The 14,618-nt window shown below is 35.5% G+C and overlaps 2 protein-coding genes and 1 long non-coding RNA gene across 14 annotated transcripts; 1 reads left to right on the plus strand and 2 right to left on the minus strand.

Annotated features, from left to right (window-relative positions):
- Positions 1 to 1,280: 1,280 nt before the first annotated feature.
- LOC124183132 (orphan steroid hormone receptor 2) lies at positions 1,281 to 10,243 on the minus strand. Of its 12 annotated transcripts, none has more exons than XM_046571212.1 (7): positions 10,042 to 10,243; positions 4,978 to 5,117; positions 4,562 to 4,826; positions 4,126 to 4,388; positions 3,817 to 4,013; positions 3,281 to 3,558; positions 1,281 to 3,137 (listed from the first exon to the last, which is right to left on the minus strand). In XM_046571212.1, the coding sequence occupies exons 1-7, from the start codon at positions 10,070 to 10,072 to the stop codon at positions 2,878 to 2,880; spliced, it is 1,434 nt and encodes a 477-aa protein (XP_046427168.1). In that variant the 5' UTR covers positions 10,073 to 10,243; the 3' UTR covers positions 1,281 to 2,877. The 12 variants fall into 12 exon arrangements, with proteins under 12 accessions (XP_046427168.1, XP_046427167.1, XP_046427166.1 ...); XM_046571211.1 differs by having other exon boundaries at positions 4,126 to 4,373; positions 4,978 to 5,121; XM_046571210.1 differs by having other exon boundaries at positions 4,978 to 5,121.
- Positions 10,244 to 10,392: 149 nt separating this feature from the next.
- On the plus strand, positions 10,393 to 13,294 carry LOC124183138. The gene is made up of 2 exons (XR_006870932.1): positions 10,393 to 10,923; positions 11,009 to 13,294. It is a non-coding gene; the product is annotated as an uncharacterized LOC124183138 (long non-coding RNA).
- Positions 11,351 to 14,565, minus strand: LOC124183137 (microtubule-associated proteins 1A/1B light chain 3A-like). Its single transcript, XM_046571240.1, has 3 exons — positions 14,036 to 14,565; positions 13,582 to 13,744; positions 11,351 to 13,338 (listed from the first exon to the last, which is right to left on the minus strand). Exons 1-3 carry the CDS (start codon positions 14,076 to 14,078, stop codon positions 13,176 to 13,178), a joined length of 369 nt encoding a protein of 122 aa, XP_046427196.1. The 5' UTR covers positions 14,079 to 14,565; the 3' UTR covers positions 11,351 to 13,175.
- Between the last annotated feature and the right edge of the window lie 53 nt (positions 14,566 to 14,618).

The following is a 14,618-nucleotide window of genomic DNA, read 5'->3' on the forward strand; positions in this document are numbered from 1 at the left end:
ACCTGATTAGAGGCTATTGTCTCTTACTATCTATGCTACGGATATAGTTTTCTCCGTTAAATCCTTTAGGTTCGTCACTCCCTCCGGCGCCGAATTTCTCCGATTCCTCCTCCCTGCCTAATTATCTGTTTCGTTCACGGGATCACGATCTTTCCACACAGAGGGCAGCACCGTCTAGTTAATGTTTTTCACCGCAACTTATGAATTTAACGGAAAAATGCCGATGCTTAGTAGAACGGTGTTATTTTTCCTTGATATTTTAGTACGTAATTGATGATCTATAATCAGTTATTGCGGTCTCAGTTTCGCTACGGACCGTGTTCGTTAATTACTAATTTCATATGCTCACTAATTGGTTCGCAATTTAAAATTATACCGTAACTGTATTTTAAGAATAAGCTATTCAGTAGAATTTGGTAACGTTATTGAACTGTAAAGCAATTTTCCGTTGCTAATGGTAACGGGAAATTTGTAATTTCACTCACTCTAATTATCCACTAATTACCGTTGCGGATATTGCAACACAGCCCAAAATCGTGCCAAGTATAACAAAGATCTCATGAAAATCTTAAATTCAGGGTTTTCAACCGTTCTGTGAATAAATCGAAGGCCGTTTAGTAACAGAGACTTTCGTAGGTAGGATTCGGATATAAATGTGACTCATTTGTCTTTTGTCTGTTAGCTCACACCTTCATTGTAGCCTATATTATTTTTTTTTCCATCTTCCTTCCGTTGCAAAACACTTTTTGTCTGTTGCTTTGTTCTAATCTTTCGCCACGCGATCGATCTGCAATAAAATTGAGTAGAAACCTTGATTGGGAAGTTGTTGTACGTTTGTTGGATTTTCTTTTACTTCAGCTTTATGCACCAAGCCGGAAAATTTTGGAAGGAAAAACGAAAATTATAAACTATCACGTTTCATACACATACTCAGACTTCATTTATTTATTTCTCTTTTTAGTGTGTGTATATATAGATTTTATACATCTATATATATACACGTATGTACATGCACGTACATACATGGATATGTGTATATATATACATATATATATATGCTAATTACAAAATTATTATCAATATAAATATTTGTTTAATATAGGCACATTTTTTGTTATATACATTGCAGTTTTCCCTTTAATATTTTATCTATTTCTAAATATTTATACGTATGTTTACTTTTTGTTTAGCTATTTTTATCCGCTCATTGGTCTAAACATGACCAAAAACATTCAAGTACTCAACCTGGTCTTACAAGTAGAGTAAAGTAAACCACCGCAATACTTCTTCCGCATTGTATATTGTACTCTATAAAGTGGTAAATTTTATAAAAAATCTTGAGCCATGGCTCGTTTTTTCTCCTTATTTTTTTTTTCACTGATTGTTTTCTAACTTCTCTTCAATACTTAACAATGCAAATATTTTTTGTTAAATAGAAAGCCCGCACACCAATTAATAACGAATATACGTAACGCTTTAGCGTCACAGTCTAAATGATACGCAACGTAATTAATCATCGAGTTTAAAAATGAATACATGTATCCGAGAATATCCAATCGAGTCCAGTTAAATTTCACGAAATAATGCAGTTAATTATGATTTACATCACACTAATACAGGTTACAGTGAGATAATTTTTCAACGAAATGAATGCGCGCTTTTCATACATTTATAGGATTTTTCAATTCTGAATAGAATCATTTTTTTTTTTTTTTATGAACAACATGTCGTTCCTATATCACCCGACAAAGTTGACGTAACATTTATGATTTACATTATACATGTGTTCATATGCATATATGTATATATACGTATATGTATAACTTTTTTTTGTACAATGAATTTTTCTCGAAACGAGGAACGTCAATTGCGTGAATTATTTTCGATGTTTCACTGCAGCTTAACAAAATTGTGAAGTAATCCATTTCTAATTTTTGTGAAAATACTCTCATTTTACGAGTTCATTTATATAACTGATATTATACAATATTATTAGTTGATTATTATTTATTAACAATTAACCTAAATATAATGTACATTTAGTCGAGTCAACGTTTTTATTACAACTCTTTGAAAACTCTTAAAATAGTATTTAAGTATATTGACGTTTTTCGCAAGAGGGCGAAATAGATAAAAAATACAAATTTCTCATTCGTTACAAATATGCTTGGTCTCAAATACTTGTAATTTTCTAATACCTTTTTCACACGTCAAGGATGTATAATACATGTGAAATCGCAATAAAGGAATACCTATTATTACGATACAATGTTTAAAAATTCATTATTGGCTCGTTTCACATACTATACGGGAAACGCAAAACGTTTTTCAACTATTTTTATGCTATTCAAAATTTGTATTTGTTTTGTATCCAAACGGTTTTGTTCTCATGAACGAATATATTTTTCTCCAATCTCTGGCTAGAGCTTTCTTATTTTGATTCATCCTTGATCACGTACTACAGTTACTATGTTTATTTTTTTTATTCTAGTTCAGCATATCGATCGTAAACGAAACTTTACTCCAACTGTTAGAAAAATAAATACTGTATTTTCTAATAAGAAATTCTGTTCCACGAAATCATTTTCATGTTCTTGTTTAGAATATGTCTACTGTATACTGGTTGAAATTACAGGCCAATAAACTTTTATTTCTCCCTATATCCTTTCTTATTTATAACTACAACTTTATAGCAAGACCCATATTACTACAATATTGACAATACAGTGAACCTTTTTCATTAAATTTCTCGTGATACGTTGCATTTTTAAAATGTCGCGAACCACTTTCACCTGATCTGGCCAGAGTTTATTTACCACATGGTCTTATAGCATCGTAAATACTTAAACAACTGCGACAGAGGCAAATTAAACTTGGTCATCCCATGTGGTTCTCGGGCTCAGTTTTACAGTCTGGCATGGTGAGAATGTAAGGCACTACGCTAGCAACGCTTACCCTGCCAATAAGACCAGCAAAAAAAAGATCCTCGAGTACTCGTGGGTCGATGGAACGCAACGGCGGAAGCCTGATTAGGAGACGGGGTAATCTTTCAGCCCCGACACACCGCTGCAGCTCGTTCCAGGCAGCCTCTTGCAGGACCTCAACTTTCTTACGCCAAACGCCAGACATCACGTTATCTGAAGGGGGCAGAAAAATTTCTCTTGACAAAAAACAAAAATATAAATTTGGTTTAGCTTCATCCTAATATTGATTAGACAATTTGCCCATTACTAAGTTTTCCACTGCCGTTGTTGTTAATGCTATCATCATTATTATTTACCGGCGCTGAACAGAGTGAGAGCTTTCAAGTAGGCGAATTCCGTCGCGTCAACTTGGAGCTTGTGAAGCGAACTGACGCAGTCTTGAAGACGGCATATGTGTTCGGTAACAAGTTTAACTTTGCTAGCTGTTATTTTTTCCTGGGCTATACTAGCTTGAAGATGATTAACAATTGATGTTAAAATACTGGGAAGAGACAACGTGTGAGCACACTGTGCTAAGCCTAGGGTGAAAAGTTGACCCCAAGAACTACGCACCAGTGTCGTCTGCACTTCGGAGCTGTGAAAAAAAGAATACACGTTTTCAATCTTATTGGACTGAACTGCGAAGATTAGGTATATTAGTCGAAAGAGGCAGTCTGTCTGTATCGCATAAACGAAATCTGAGTTAGACCACCTCCTAATTCGTAATAACAGGGTTGGTAGCAGCGAGCTTAACTCTGAACGTGAAAGAAAATTCACTACATAAAAATATCCGAAATCAGAAAAGTGACTTGCTGCCAGCCCTTCGAATAATTTGTGTAAAAGAAAAGCTTACGGTAATGCTTGAAATGCTGGTATACCTCTGGCCCAGTGTACAGATAAAAATAACAATCTAGCAGCGCTTTCACATATGTAATGTACCGAAAGATAAGCAGGTGCTGGACTAGGAGCTTTGAGTTCAAACTGCGTGTGTTTTTCGTACAATAATTGGCCTGTCCATTCCTCCTCGGATTCATTAGTGCCATTGACGCTCTAGAATCATCAACAGAATTAATATCAAGAAGTAACTCATTTCCAGGTCGCCAAATCAATAAACAGACAAAGCAAATGAAACGCCACTTTTTTCTTAAAAAGTGTCGCTTACCTCCCCAATAAGTCTGGCCATACTGTCCAGGGCGTGAGAAATTAAAGAACGCTCTCTGGCAAGGGTCAAAACGTCGCTGAGATCGCTGTCGTTGCTCTGTTCCTCCATACTCGGACTTTCTGGCTGTTCCCAAGTCAGCGGTGTCTCAGGGATCGATTGTTGTGGTTCTGGCTTCACCCTGGGACTACGATTCCCGACTTTTCCGCTACCCGAGTCCCCCAAAACAGGCTTCCTCTCGTGCTGTACCGCTGCAACACCCCAAGCTTGCTTATGTTTATTACATCCATCAAGTTTTTCACTGACAATCATCGTTCGATAGTGAACCAGGTAAAAATTTAAAGCTCGTTCTAATGTCCGAGGTCATTTCGATTCTAAAAGGATTGATTTTGAAATTTAACAGTCGTAATTTACTCCCATCCAGTGAAATGGGACTTACAGTCACTGCGCATTCCCATCGCCAAGCATTTCTGAAGTCTGCAATATTGGCAACGATTTCTGTGATGTTTCGTTACTTCGCACGTTTTACTACCCCTGCACTGGTACCCGAGCTGCTTTCTAATGCTCCGTTTGAAGAAGCCTTTACATCCCTCGCAACTTATCGCACCATAGTGCCGTCCGCTTGCACGATCTCCGCAAACGACGCACAACTCCAACGATAAACCCAAACCAAGAGGGCCTCGAGCGTCTCTGTTAAATGGGAGCTGAAATGATACAAAATATGATAAATAATTGGTCAAAATAAGACTGTCGTCAGGCCATAAAAACCAGAACAATGTCGGTAAGTAATTTCACAATTGACAAAAAAAATTTCTATGCATTTTGACGTATGTAAGTGAATTATATGATTCTTACCACTACTTCGATGTCCCCGATATGATCCATGCCTGGCTGCTGTACCAGACTGCAAAAATCTCTTTCCAGTTTAACATCTGCTTCACTATTGTTCAAATTGTTTGCATGATCGCTCTGCTCAACGTGATTTCTGTCCATGTCTTTCTGAAATGATTTATGAAAAAATTTATTGTTATTTGAAAAATTACCTATTTATAACAACAAATATCAGTATTGTAGCTTATATTAATATATAGTTAATCGCATCTTATTTTTCCCCTGAAACCAATTACTCGAATGATCAAGCATAAATGGCGATATCGCCACAAGAATAAGATCGAATCAATTTATCATTGTTAAACAATTGTAACTATAAATTCTAGTAAGTAAAAATCCCCTGTGATGTGAGCAAGAATTATTCAAATACTAAGAATGAATAATTGAAGTACATATACGTATAACGGTTTAATTTTACGATCAATTTGCAAATATTCTGAATATAATAATATTTACTGATAGTGATAACAATAATATTAATAAACGGAAGAAATTTTTATTATCTTTTATTCATTAATTGTATGTACCATTCGTTTGAAAATACACTTGAGGTAAATACTAATTCTCGACATGAGACAGAACGAGAATAAAAGAGTTGTGTAAATAAATTTAAAAATACACACATATATATATATATATATATATATATGTATATATATGTCAAGTAAAGAAACTGTTGCATATAGAACAGCCAGGTATTACGGTTTGTTTCGAAAACCGTGTGTAATAATAAAGGGCTCGCTGCGGCGTACGAATTTTCGACATTATTTTTAATACATTCCAGGTCCTGTTCGGCACGGTCAAAGCACAGGAATGTAAACTAGATCGTTCGGTTCGAACGTCTGCCTCCTTTCCTCCACTACCCCTTCCGTTTCTTGCCTCCCCCCCTCTCCCTATCCCTCCCCCTCTCCCCTTTAACCTTATCCTCTTCGGGCGCCATTTTAAGAAGTGAAAGATGGTCCTCATCTCCGCAACAGAGTCTACAATTCCTCACCTTCCGTTGTGCATGACCTAAGCTACCTGCCTGTCATAAAAAGTTTGATTTTATTATATAATCTACGTATGTATTATGTACAGCATATGCACTATAATTCGTCATTGATATCCCCGACGAAATCGAAGACGAACCTGACGCAACGGAATTCACGTTCGAAACTGTTCCGTTTGAACTGTGGTAACGAGAAAGAGAAGCGAATACCGTTTGACAAAAATTTCATGCATTATACTTGTAACGCGTAGACGGGGCCAACTACGTGTGCATTATATCGATTCCTCAAAATACATTAGTTAATTGATATATTCTGATCGGGAATTTATTTGAAATTACTCTATTTTTTTTCCTTGGTATTCGACTGTTTTTGAAATAATGGAAAAAATCGAAACCTCGAACGGACTAAGAAATCATACTCCCAGCTCCGATGACGCGTTATTTTACATGCCACGCTGATTTCGGAGGCAATTAGAAGTGGATTTAGAAATTTTGAAGACTGCGAAATCCAGACGTCCCAGTTTAGTATAGCAAATTCTGATTTCAAACGGCGAAATACGAAATTGGATAAAATAGAACGGCACGAACTGGTTGATTGAACAGCGTCAAGAATTTATTATATATTCATTGAAATTTATATTTTCCAAGATTAAATGTACACATGATATACGTCCGTGTTACGTCATTAATTTTGTACTTCATATTACCGACCACATTGTATTTACACCTAACTTGTAATGATCCACGAAAACTGCGGAAAATTGAAATTTTAAAATTTGAACACGAATGAAAGAACGATTCGTTCATATTAACAAAACAACGTGAAAATGAGTGGCTCCGATTATTTAAATATTCCGAGAAACATCGACGGTTGAATAAACCTACATTATGTCTCTATCCGTGTACATATTTATCCCTATGTATGCTTTATTCCTTCTTCTATAGAATTAAGGTGCACGCTATATACAACAAATATTATAGCTTTCGCGATACGCTGATGACGTGAAACCTTCGATGTGTAACGTCTTCGAAGCTGACATGCTGACATACGAACATTTCGAATGAATTGCAGCATGACTGCAGTGAACGACCTGAAATTTACCTCGGAAACATAATATAATATACCTCACAATTTACCCGTCGCGGATGCAATTATTTTTCAAACCCCGAGGCAATCGTTGCTATTTAATTAAGCACGTCTTGACATTGCTTATATAAGAACTCGTGGGTTCAAGTGATGAATCATTAAAAAAAAAAAAAAAAAAACCTAAACCTTAAAAACAAAACGATTTAAAGAAAATAAAAATGATAATCACGTACTACTTTCCCGCCAAGAACAAATCGAAGAAGGCCTCCAGACGGTATTACTATACCTCAACTAAATACAACTGCGAAGATTTTTGACAACGACTATACAACATGGCCACCAAAGGTCAAAGTGAGTTGAAAGTGTATTGGAGTCAACGAGGCACGTTCATACTCGTACACGTTGAATTTCCAACGGAAACAACTGGCTATCGAATGTGTACACAGTCACAAAGGTTAGAAAGAATTCCTTCGACCGTTCGACGACTTGGAATAATTTTAGTAATGACAAACGGACACCACCTATTACAGAAGTCTTATGCGTTGTAAAATACGTCTACACGCTCTACCGTGCGGTATATTATACTGTACCTGGTATTCGTATCATGAGGTCAAGCATACGTATATAGGTGTTATACACATAGGTATCTATGCAGAAACGGTGAGCAATCGCAGAGTTGAACGTCGACGAAGGTTTGGAAGTACCATTCGCATAGGAATATGGTATCCGATTTCGTGACAGGGTTATTATTACTTAGATATTAATCGGCACATGATTTGAGAACCGATCCGAAACCCGGCAGCGACGAACGCGCACGAAAATAACACTATTATAAAGCGAGAATTCACCAGGTTCACGAATCCACTACTCAATAAGAGCGAAACGTACCACGTGAAATTTACCACTGACTGCCCAAACTCAACCTTGTACAGGTACACAACCATTCACGAGCCGTTCTCTGCTCTGGCAGGTTGGCAGGTTGCGGGTCACTTCGACACTCCGATTTTCGAACGACAGCAGCAGCCAGGTGCATTCTAAGCTCACCTGCGATGCCGCAAGCATGTATCTGCCGAGCCTGTGCCATAGATAATAGATTCGCGTAATCGGACATCGGAACACCGATGCTCACGAAATTGGTCCGAACGATTTACTCTTGCAAACAATATGTCTACAAGTATATAATTAAAGCGAGAGGTCCGTTATAATTCTCGTGTTTTGCGCCTGCAGATATACCGCTCGCACTCTTATGCATATTATGTGGCCTTGAAAAGATTGTTGTCTTTCTTTGCACAGGTTTGTTCGATTCGACGGTACACCACGTAACATGGAGGACAATTACGTGTTCTTTTATTTGTATTTTATTTATTTATTTTTTTTTCTTTTCCAATAATGATGCTCGCATGTGTATAACAAGACGACGAAGTTGCAAAACGGAATGGAAAAGAACATACGGGGCGAGTCATTTAGAAGCGATTTTACGTTTGCGTAGACGCCAGCCATGTCAGGTGTATAAGTATACCGGTATACCTATTATACCTATTCGTAAGCATATACGTACAAAGGCATAGCATACATTCAACGGACGGTCGCATGCAGCAGCAGGTAAAGGTCGCCACAGGTCCGAAGGTTACTTGACCGACATGGCGTATATCTCTGGTGTTAACGGCAGCGCAGGTGCAATTGACACGTACATACGTTCAACAGAGAAATGATAATATTATCTCTGCCGCGTGCCTTCTGTAGCTGTACGCAAACGCGTTAAAAACAAGTAACGTTTCAAGCGAACTTCTTTCTTTTTTTTTCTGCTGATACGTTCGAAAAATTCGAATTAAGAAAATCGAACTTTTACAAGAAATCTCTTCCAACTATGTTCACCGTGCAATAGTAATACCGCGCACGCGGTATTGCATATTCGTATTTATATTATCTTTCAGATTACTCACAGGTAGAGTTGATATTTCGACTGAAAGTGAGTCATAAAATTTAATGACTCGCTGACGAAGAAAGAAAAAGGAATATATGTAACGAAATATTTTAAACTGAGAAGAAAAAAATAAAAAAGAAAAAATTAAACGATCGAGACAAATTTATATACGTGATATTCATTTATCATGATCGCAAGCCAATTAGCGTGTCGCGTTTACTGTTTATATATCAACAAATCATTGCGGTCGGTCGGAAAATAATCTGTCCACAATTTCTAAACCTTACCATTTAGTCGTGATGAATTCGTTGGAAAAGCAAAATCGACGATCGAGGTGTACGCTTAAGAATTATTTTGGACTTTCAAGAACTTATACGTGATTTTATCACGTGACCGATTGTCTCGGATAAGTCCGTGGATGTGTTATGTTCATGTCGACAGGTGAGTATTGTTTTTTCACGGAATAAAAGTGAAAGGGTCACGCGGTGATAGTTTTCAAATGTGTGATCAACTGGTATCGAAGTATGCGGAGAAATATATTTTGAGTGTGCATGACGCATCTCTTCGGTTATTACAGGGGTTTATATGCGTGTAAAACGGTAAATGTGGGCGAACTTTAGCCCTGAGCTCGCGTAACACGACGAACTCGCGGCAAAAGATCGTAACTCTCATCGAGTGGGGAGATTAAATGGACGCAATCCGATGTGAATTATTTAATAGATAAATTGTTAAGACTTCGGTGGTAAAACTTACCCTTTGTAAGCCGACAGAGAGAAATGATTTAACTACGCGACATTTGAATATTTGACAGCTGCTACCAGACTTCACCACCCATCCATGGGTTAGAGTTCATAACCTCTTCTAACCTTTACTTTACCTTTCCATTCCCCTCCCTCCTGCCCTCGCAGCTTCCCCTGTCGCCGCTCTGCCCCCTTTACCTCTAACCTATCCCTACCTTTCACCCTTCTTCTCTTAACTTATGTCTGCTTTTAAACAGCCAATCACAATGCAAAGTTGAAAATAACTTACCCGATGTTCGGAACTTGGGGTCAGGCGCCATGTTTTGCCCATGTCAATTCAAGATGGCGTCATATGATCGATTGAATCTCGGGATTTTCTTATCCACTCAGGTTTTCTTCATTGTCATATTTTTCATGGATGCTGTAATAGCCTAAAGCCACGATGATGAACTGAAATTATTTTACATTGTCATGCGATGGATGGGTAAAATTTTCAAATATATTCTTTCTGCTTTGCACATTTGAACACGTACATACAAACATGGACGACGCTCTGTTTTATCTGACGCTATTTTTCTTATTCTAAGATCGTTGACCAATCATGGTACTCCGTACATGCTGTTTACAGTTCCGCGCTAATTTCAAAATTACGGTCAATGTAGGATGTTCGTTACTACTGACGGTAAAGGTTGAACCGTGAGATTGGTACAGACGAGAAAAAAAAGAACATGAGAAGAGAATACGAACTGAATGTTATGAATATAGATATATATTAAAAAAGAAAAAGTACTAAGTATCTTGAAAGGTAGATAATCAAATAATCAACACAAATAAAAATCAGTTCATTTACCATGAAAATTCCGAACCCTGACGTCGCATTTACCAAGTAAAACTTTTACATTTTTAATAAATATCGTCCCTCAAACACAGCTAGTATAGCCAGTCAAGGTGTCCTCTGTGAAGGTAAACATCAGATGAACTGAGAGTAAACAAACACCGCGTCCTTATACTCGACAATACCAATCTCATTGGTAGATCCAGCCCAGTATACGAATTGAGTTTTGCCCATTTGAATTGTACCTGCGTTAAAGCCTCATAATTAGCAGTTGACTGCAGCGATTGTGAAAATGAATGCTGTTCAAATTCTCATCCCTGATTAAATTTGGCATAGGTAAAAATCATTAGACTAATTGTGAATTGTATGAATGTGCAATTAATGATAATAATACGTATAACAGAAGTTTCATCAATTTTAGCAACAGATCTTTGGTCACAAGAACAAATTATTGTAAACAACGATGGAATTTGAATAGGTCTACCAGTAACGGAATCATTGTTAAAACTCGAAAACGAATCTGAGGCAGAAAGGACAACAATATCGATATTCTGTTGTGTATTTTTATTATTTCAAATTATATGTTTACCTCTATACTGTGCGCGAAAATGCAAATGTTATTTTTCCAAATACATCAGTAAAATCATTAAAAGAAAATAAAATTCCACGGTGAACAAATATTCTTAACGTAAAGATATCTGATCGAAGTCAGGATACCGTGGAAAAACATCAGTCATTATAAGAAAAGAAAATAATTCACAAGTATCATAAAGTAATAATATTTATTTAAACAAAGGAGATATTACATGATAATTATATTAATCAATAATTCACAGCTGATTCTACCTGAATAGTTTCAAAAACACTCGTAGTTGCCTGACATAGGAATTCAATGAGTATTTTTTCCTCCGAATTGTAATTTATCTTTTTGTATAGAATAAGTATATTATATGCACGTTATTAATGACAGTTTATTGCATCTAGTTTGAAGGAAAGAGTAAGCAAAAAATATATTATTTTCAAGAAGGCTATTTGATATTTTAAATAACTAACAGTTTTTTTTATTAACCCATGCTTTGAACTACCGAAAAGATGAAACTATCATCAAAGAAAATTCAATTGATTAAGATAAACAAAAATAGCAAATACGAAACACTTCGTTTCGATTGGTCTATGAAGATCTTACGAACAAATGAATTTTGATATTACTAAGAAAAACTATCAGCCTCAAAAAAATTAATAATTATAATGTGAGAAAAACTTACAATATTCTAATTACTAAAAAATACTTGTACGAACATATTGCAAAATCTGTTAACTTTAGAATATTTGTTGCCATTTTCGTCAACTAACTACTAACGTACAAAATACTATTAACGCTACTTAATACATTTTATCTGTAAATATATTCCAATATTATCATAAAGGAGATTATTTGTTTAGATTCTACTGTAACATTTCTTGAACAAGGATAAGATTGTTACAAAACAATTATTTTTCAGCAGGCAATTTGAGGAACTATCATGATATAATTATACATGAGCGAGTGTAGTTAATACAAATTAATAAGTAACAATAGGATATGACGCTTAAACAAAAACGGTTAATAAAGAAATCTCAATGTCAACATTCAGGCTGAAATAAAAATATGATATTTCGTAGTATTTTTTCATCAAGTGTTTGAGCTGTTTCACACTAGTAGTTCGACTTGTTATAACATTATAGTGATTGACGTGATAATTAAACTTTCAGTACAATGAATGGGTACAATAAAACGATAATTAAGTCAAGAATAATCAACTACTAGGATTATCAGCTCTCTTTTTACTGGAGGTATATAATTTGTTTACTTTCCTTTTTATTCTTTAATTCAGTTTGCATTTAACATGTCCCTCATGTATTCTCAAACTTATTCTCACACAACACGCAGCAGCCTAATCACAGTTGCAATAAGTTCAACAGTATTTATCACCCGTCGTTCGATATTTTTGTATAAAATAATTAAATCTGAAATAGCAATAAGTCGGTTTTCAGTATTAGACATTCGTAACGCATGCATGTATAGAAAAGACAGAGGCATCCTCTGATTCATGTATCCTAATGTAAATAAAATACAATAAAAAAACGACAGTAAATATTACAGGTAAAGTGTCCTTGAAATTTACTCAACAACAACAATGCAGTGAATTGATTTTATTAATTTTTATATCACTTTAACAACAGATATAGGATAATATTTCAAGAAAATGTTATTTGAAATAGAAAACCCAGCTTTCTATACACTGTATTATAATTCGATAAAATTACTCATATTTATTTGAATACAATTTACATCGCTGTTTGCATGTATTTGATACCATTAAAAGTCAGTAAATACAAGTAAAAGTAAGATATGTGTAACAATTCATCCTTTTTTTGGATATTAGTCATCTTTAATGTTCACGCAGCAGTTTTTGGCACTAGCTATGAATTCTTTGCAACACACAGAGCATAAGTACGCCAAGTTCTTTTATTTCATATTATATAGGTAATTCTTACAATTTGTGTATAATCACCGAAGACTCACCTAGAATCACACCAGTCGCAATTTAGCAACCAAATACTTCTTGGCTAGCGAAAACAATGTAAAGAAAACCATCGGCGTCTTTTTCGTGCTGATAGAGCTGCGCCATTGTCAAGCTTCCACTAGCCATGCTTCTTTGATTAATTAACAGAAAAAATGCTTGGGTCGGATGAAGGTGTAGTCTGCGCCTATTTCCAAGAATGACGAAACAGAGTTTTTATGTCATTTGATTTAATAAACTACTGCAACATATTCAGAAAATTGTTTTGCACAAAGTAGATATAAAAGAAAATTTCTGGCGACCTATCTCAGAGAGAGATAATAAAGAAGTGGATTAATTCGAAATAATTACATGAGTTATAATTTAGTAAGAACACTAAAAAAAAAATAATAAAAATGAAACATGATTCCTTTGTGAAATTGCGACTCACCTAATAATTTTTATAAGCTCGGCTACAGTCAGGTGATCAGGTACTAAAAATTTGACTTTATCCATAATTGGCAATTGTTTTTCTCCGGCGAATCTTTCGACAATTATCGGAATCTTATTTGGATGTTGTTGCCTAATTAATTCAACCTCAGCGACACGCTGCACTGTAAATAGTTAAAGTAAAGTTGAAAATAGTGAAAAAGAAGTATTATAGGTGGTTTTCGATTTGTTTATTTATATAATAAAAATGGTTTTAGTTCTCTCAAGGATTAAAAAGAAACATCTTATTGCATATTATTTTCATTGTTATGATTACGGCTATCATTATTATTATTATTTTTGTTTGTTTCCATAATTATACGTGCGGAATAGCGAAAATAATAGCCTTATACGCATTAAGCAGTAGATTAAATAACCTAAATTTGATGTTATCATTTATTCATTTATTTACTTACCGAACGGACGCATTTCTTTAAACGATTTTGACGAGGACTTCATTTTCTCACGGTTATTGAGCTTTGCTTTATGGTATTGGGTACTGGAACTGCGACTCAATTCCTTGTATTTCTCGTGCGTAGACGTAAATATCTGTACGAACTACAATTTGCGCGTTCAAGTTGCACGCATTAACTAAGCGTGTTACTCAAAAGTAAGTATCTTGTCAATGCGACGTTACCGATTCTCGTGGGAAAAATAAAATGCGAATGATTGGTAGGCTGATCGAAATGTCAACACGATCGATTTTGACCAATGCACTCGGAGTTATGATACATACGTATGTAAATATTTATTTAGTGATTATTGCGACGATTCCAGCTCCTCTCGTTGTAATAGTGTTGATATATCAAACTAACGATTATCTGCGCTATCGTGTGCGATCATCAACTATTCTTTTGTTTTGATTAGCTGCTTGGCGTCTTTTTGCTGTACTTCTTCTTGAATCCTCGCTTCCTAACGGACTTTTTTGTCTCCTCTCCCCTGCTGCTGGGCAGCAAACAACACGCCACGAAGTAAATAAATTGATAAGATCGAAAGACC

Source organism: Neodiprion fabricii, chromosome 5, assembly GCF_021155785.1.
Source record: "Neodiprion fabricii isolate iyNeoFabr1 chromosome 5, iyNeoFabr1.1, whole genome shotgun sequence".
Lineage (NCBI taxonomy): Eukaryota > Metazoa > Arthropoda > Insecta > Hymenoptera > Diprionidae > Neodiprion > Neodiprion fabricii.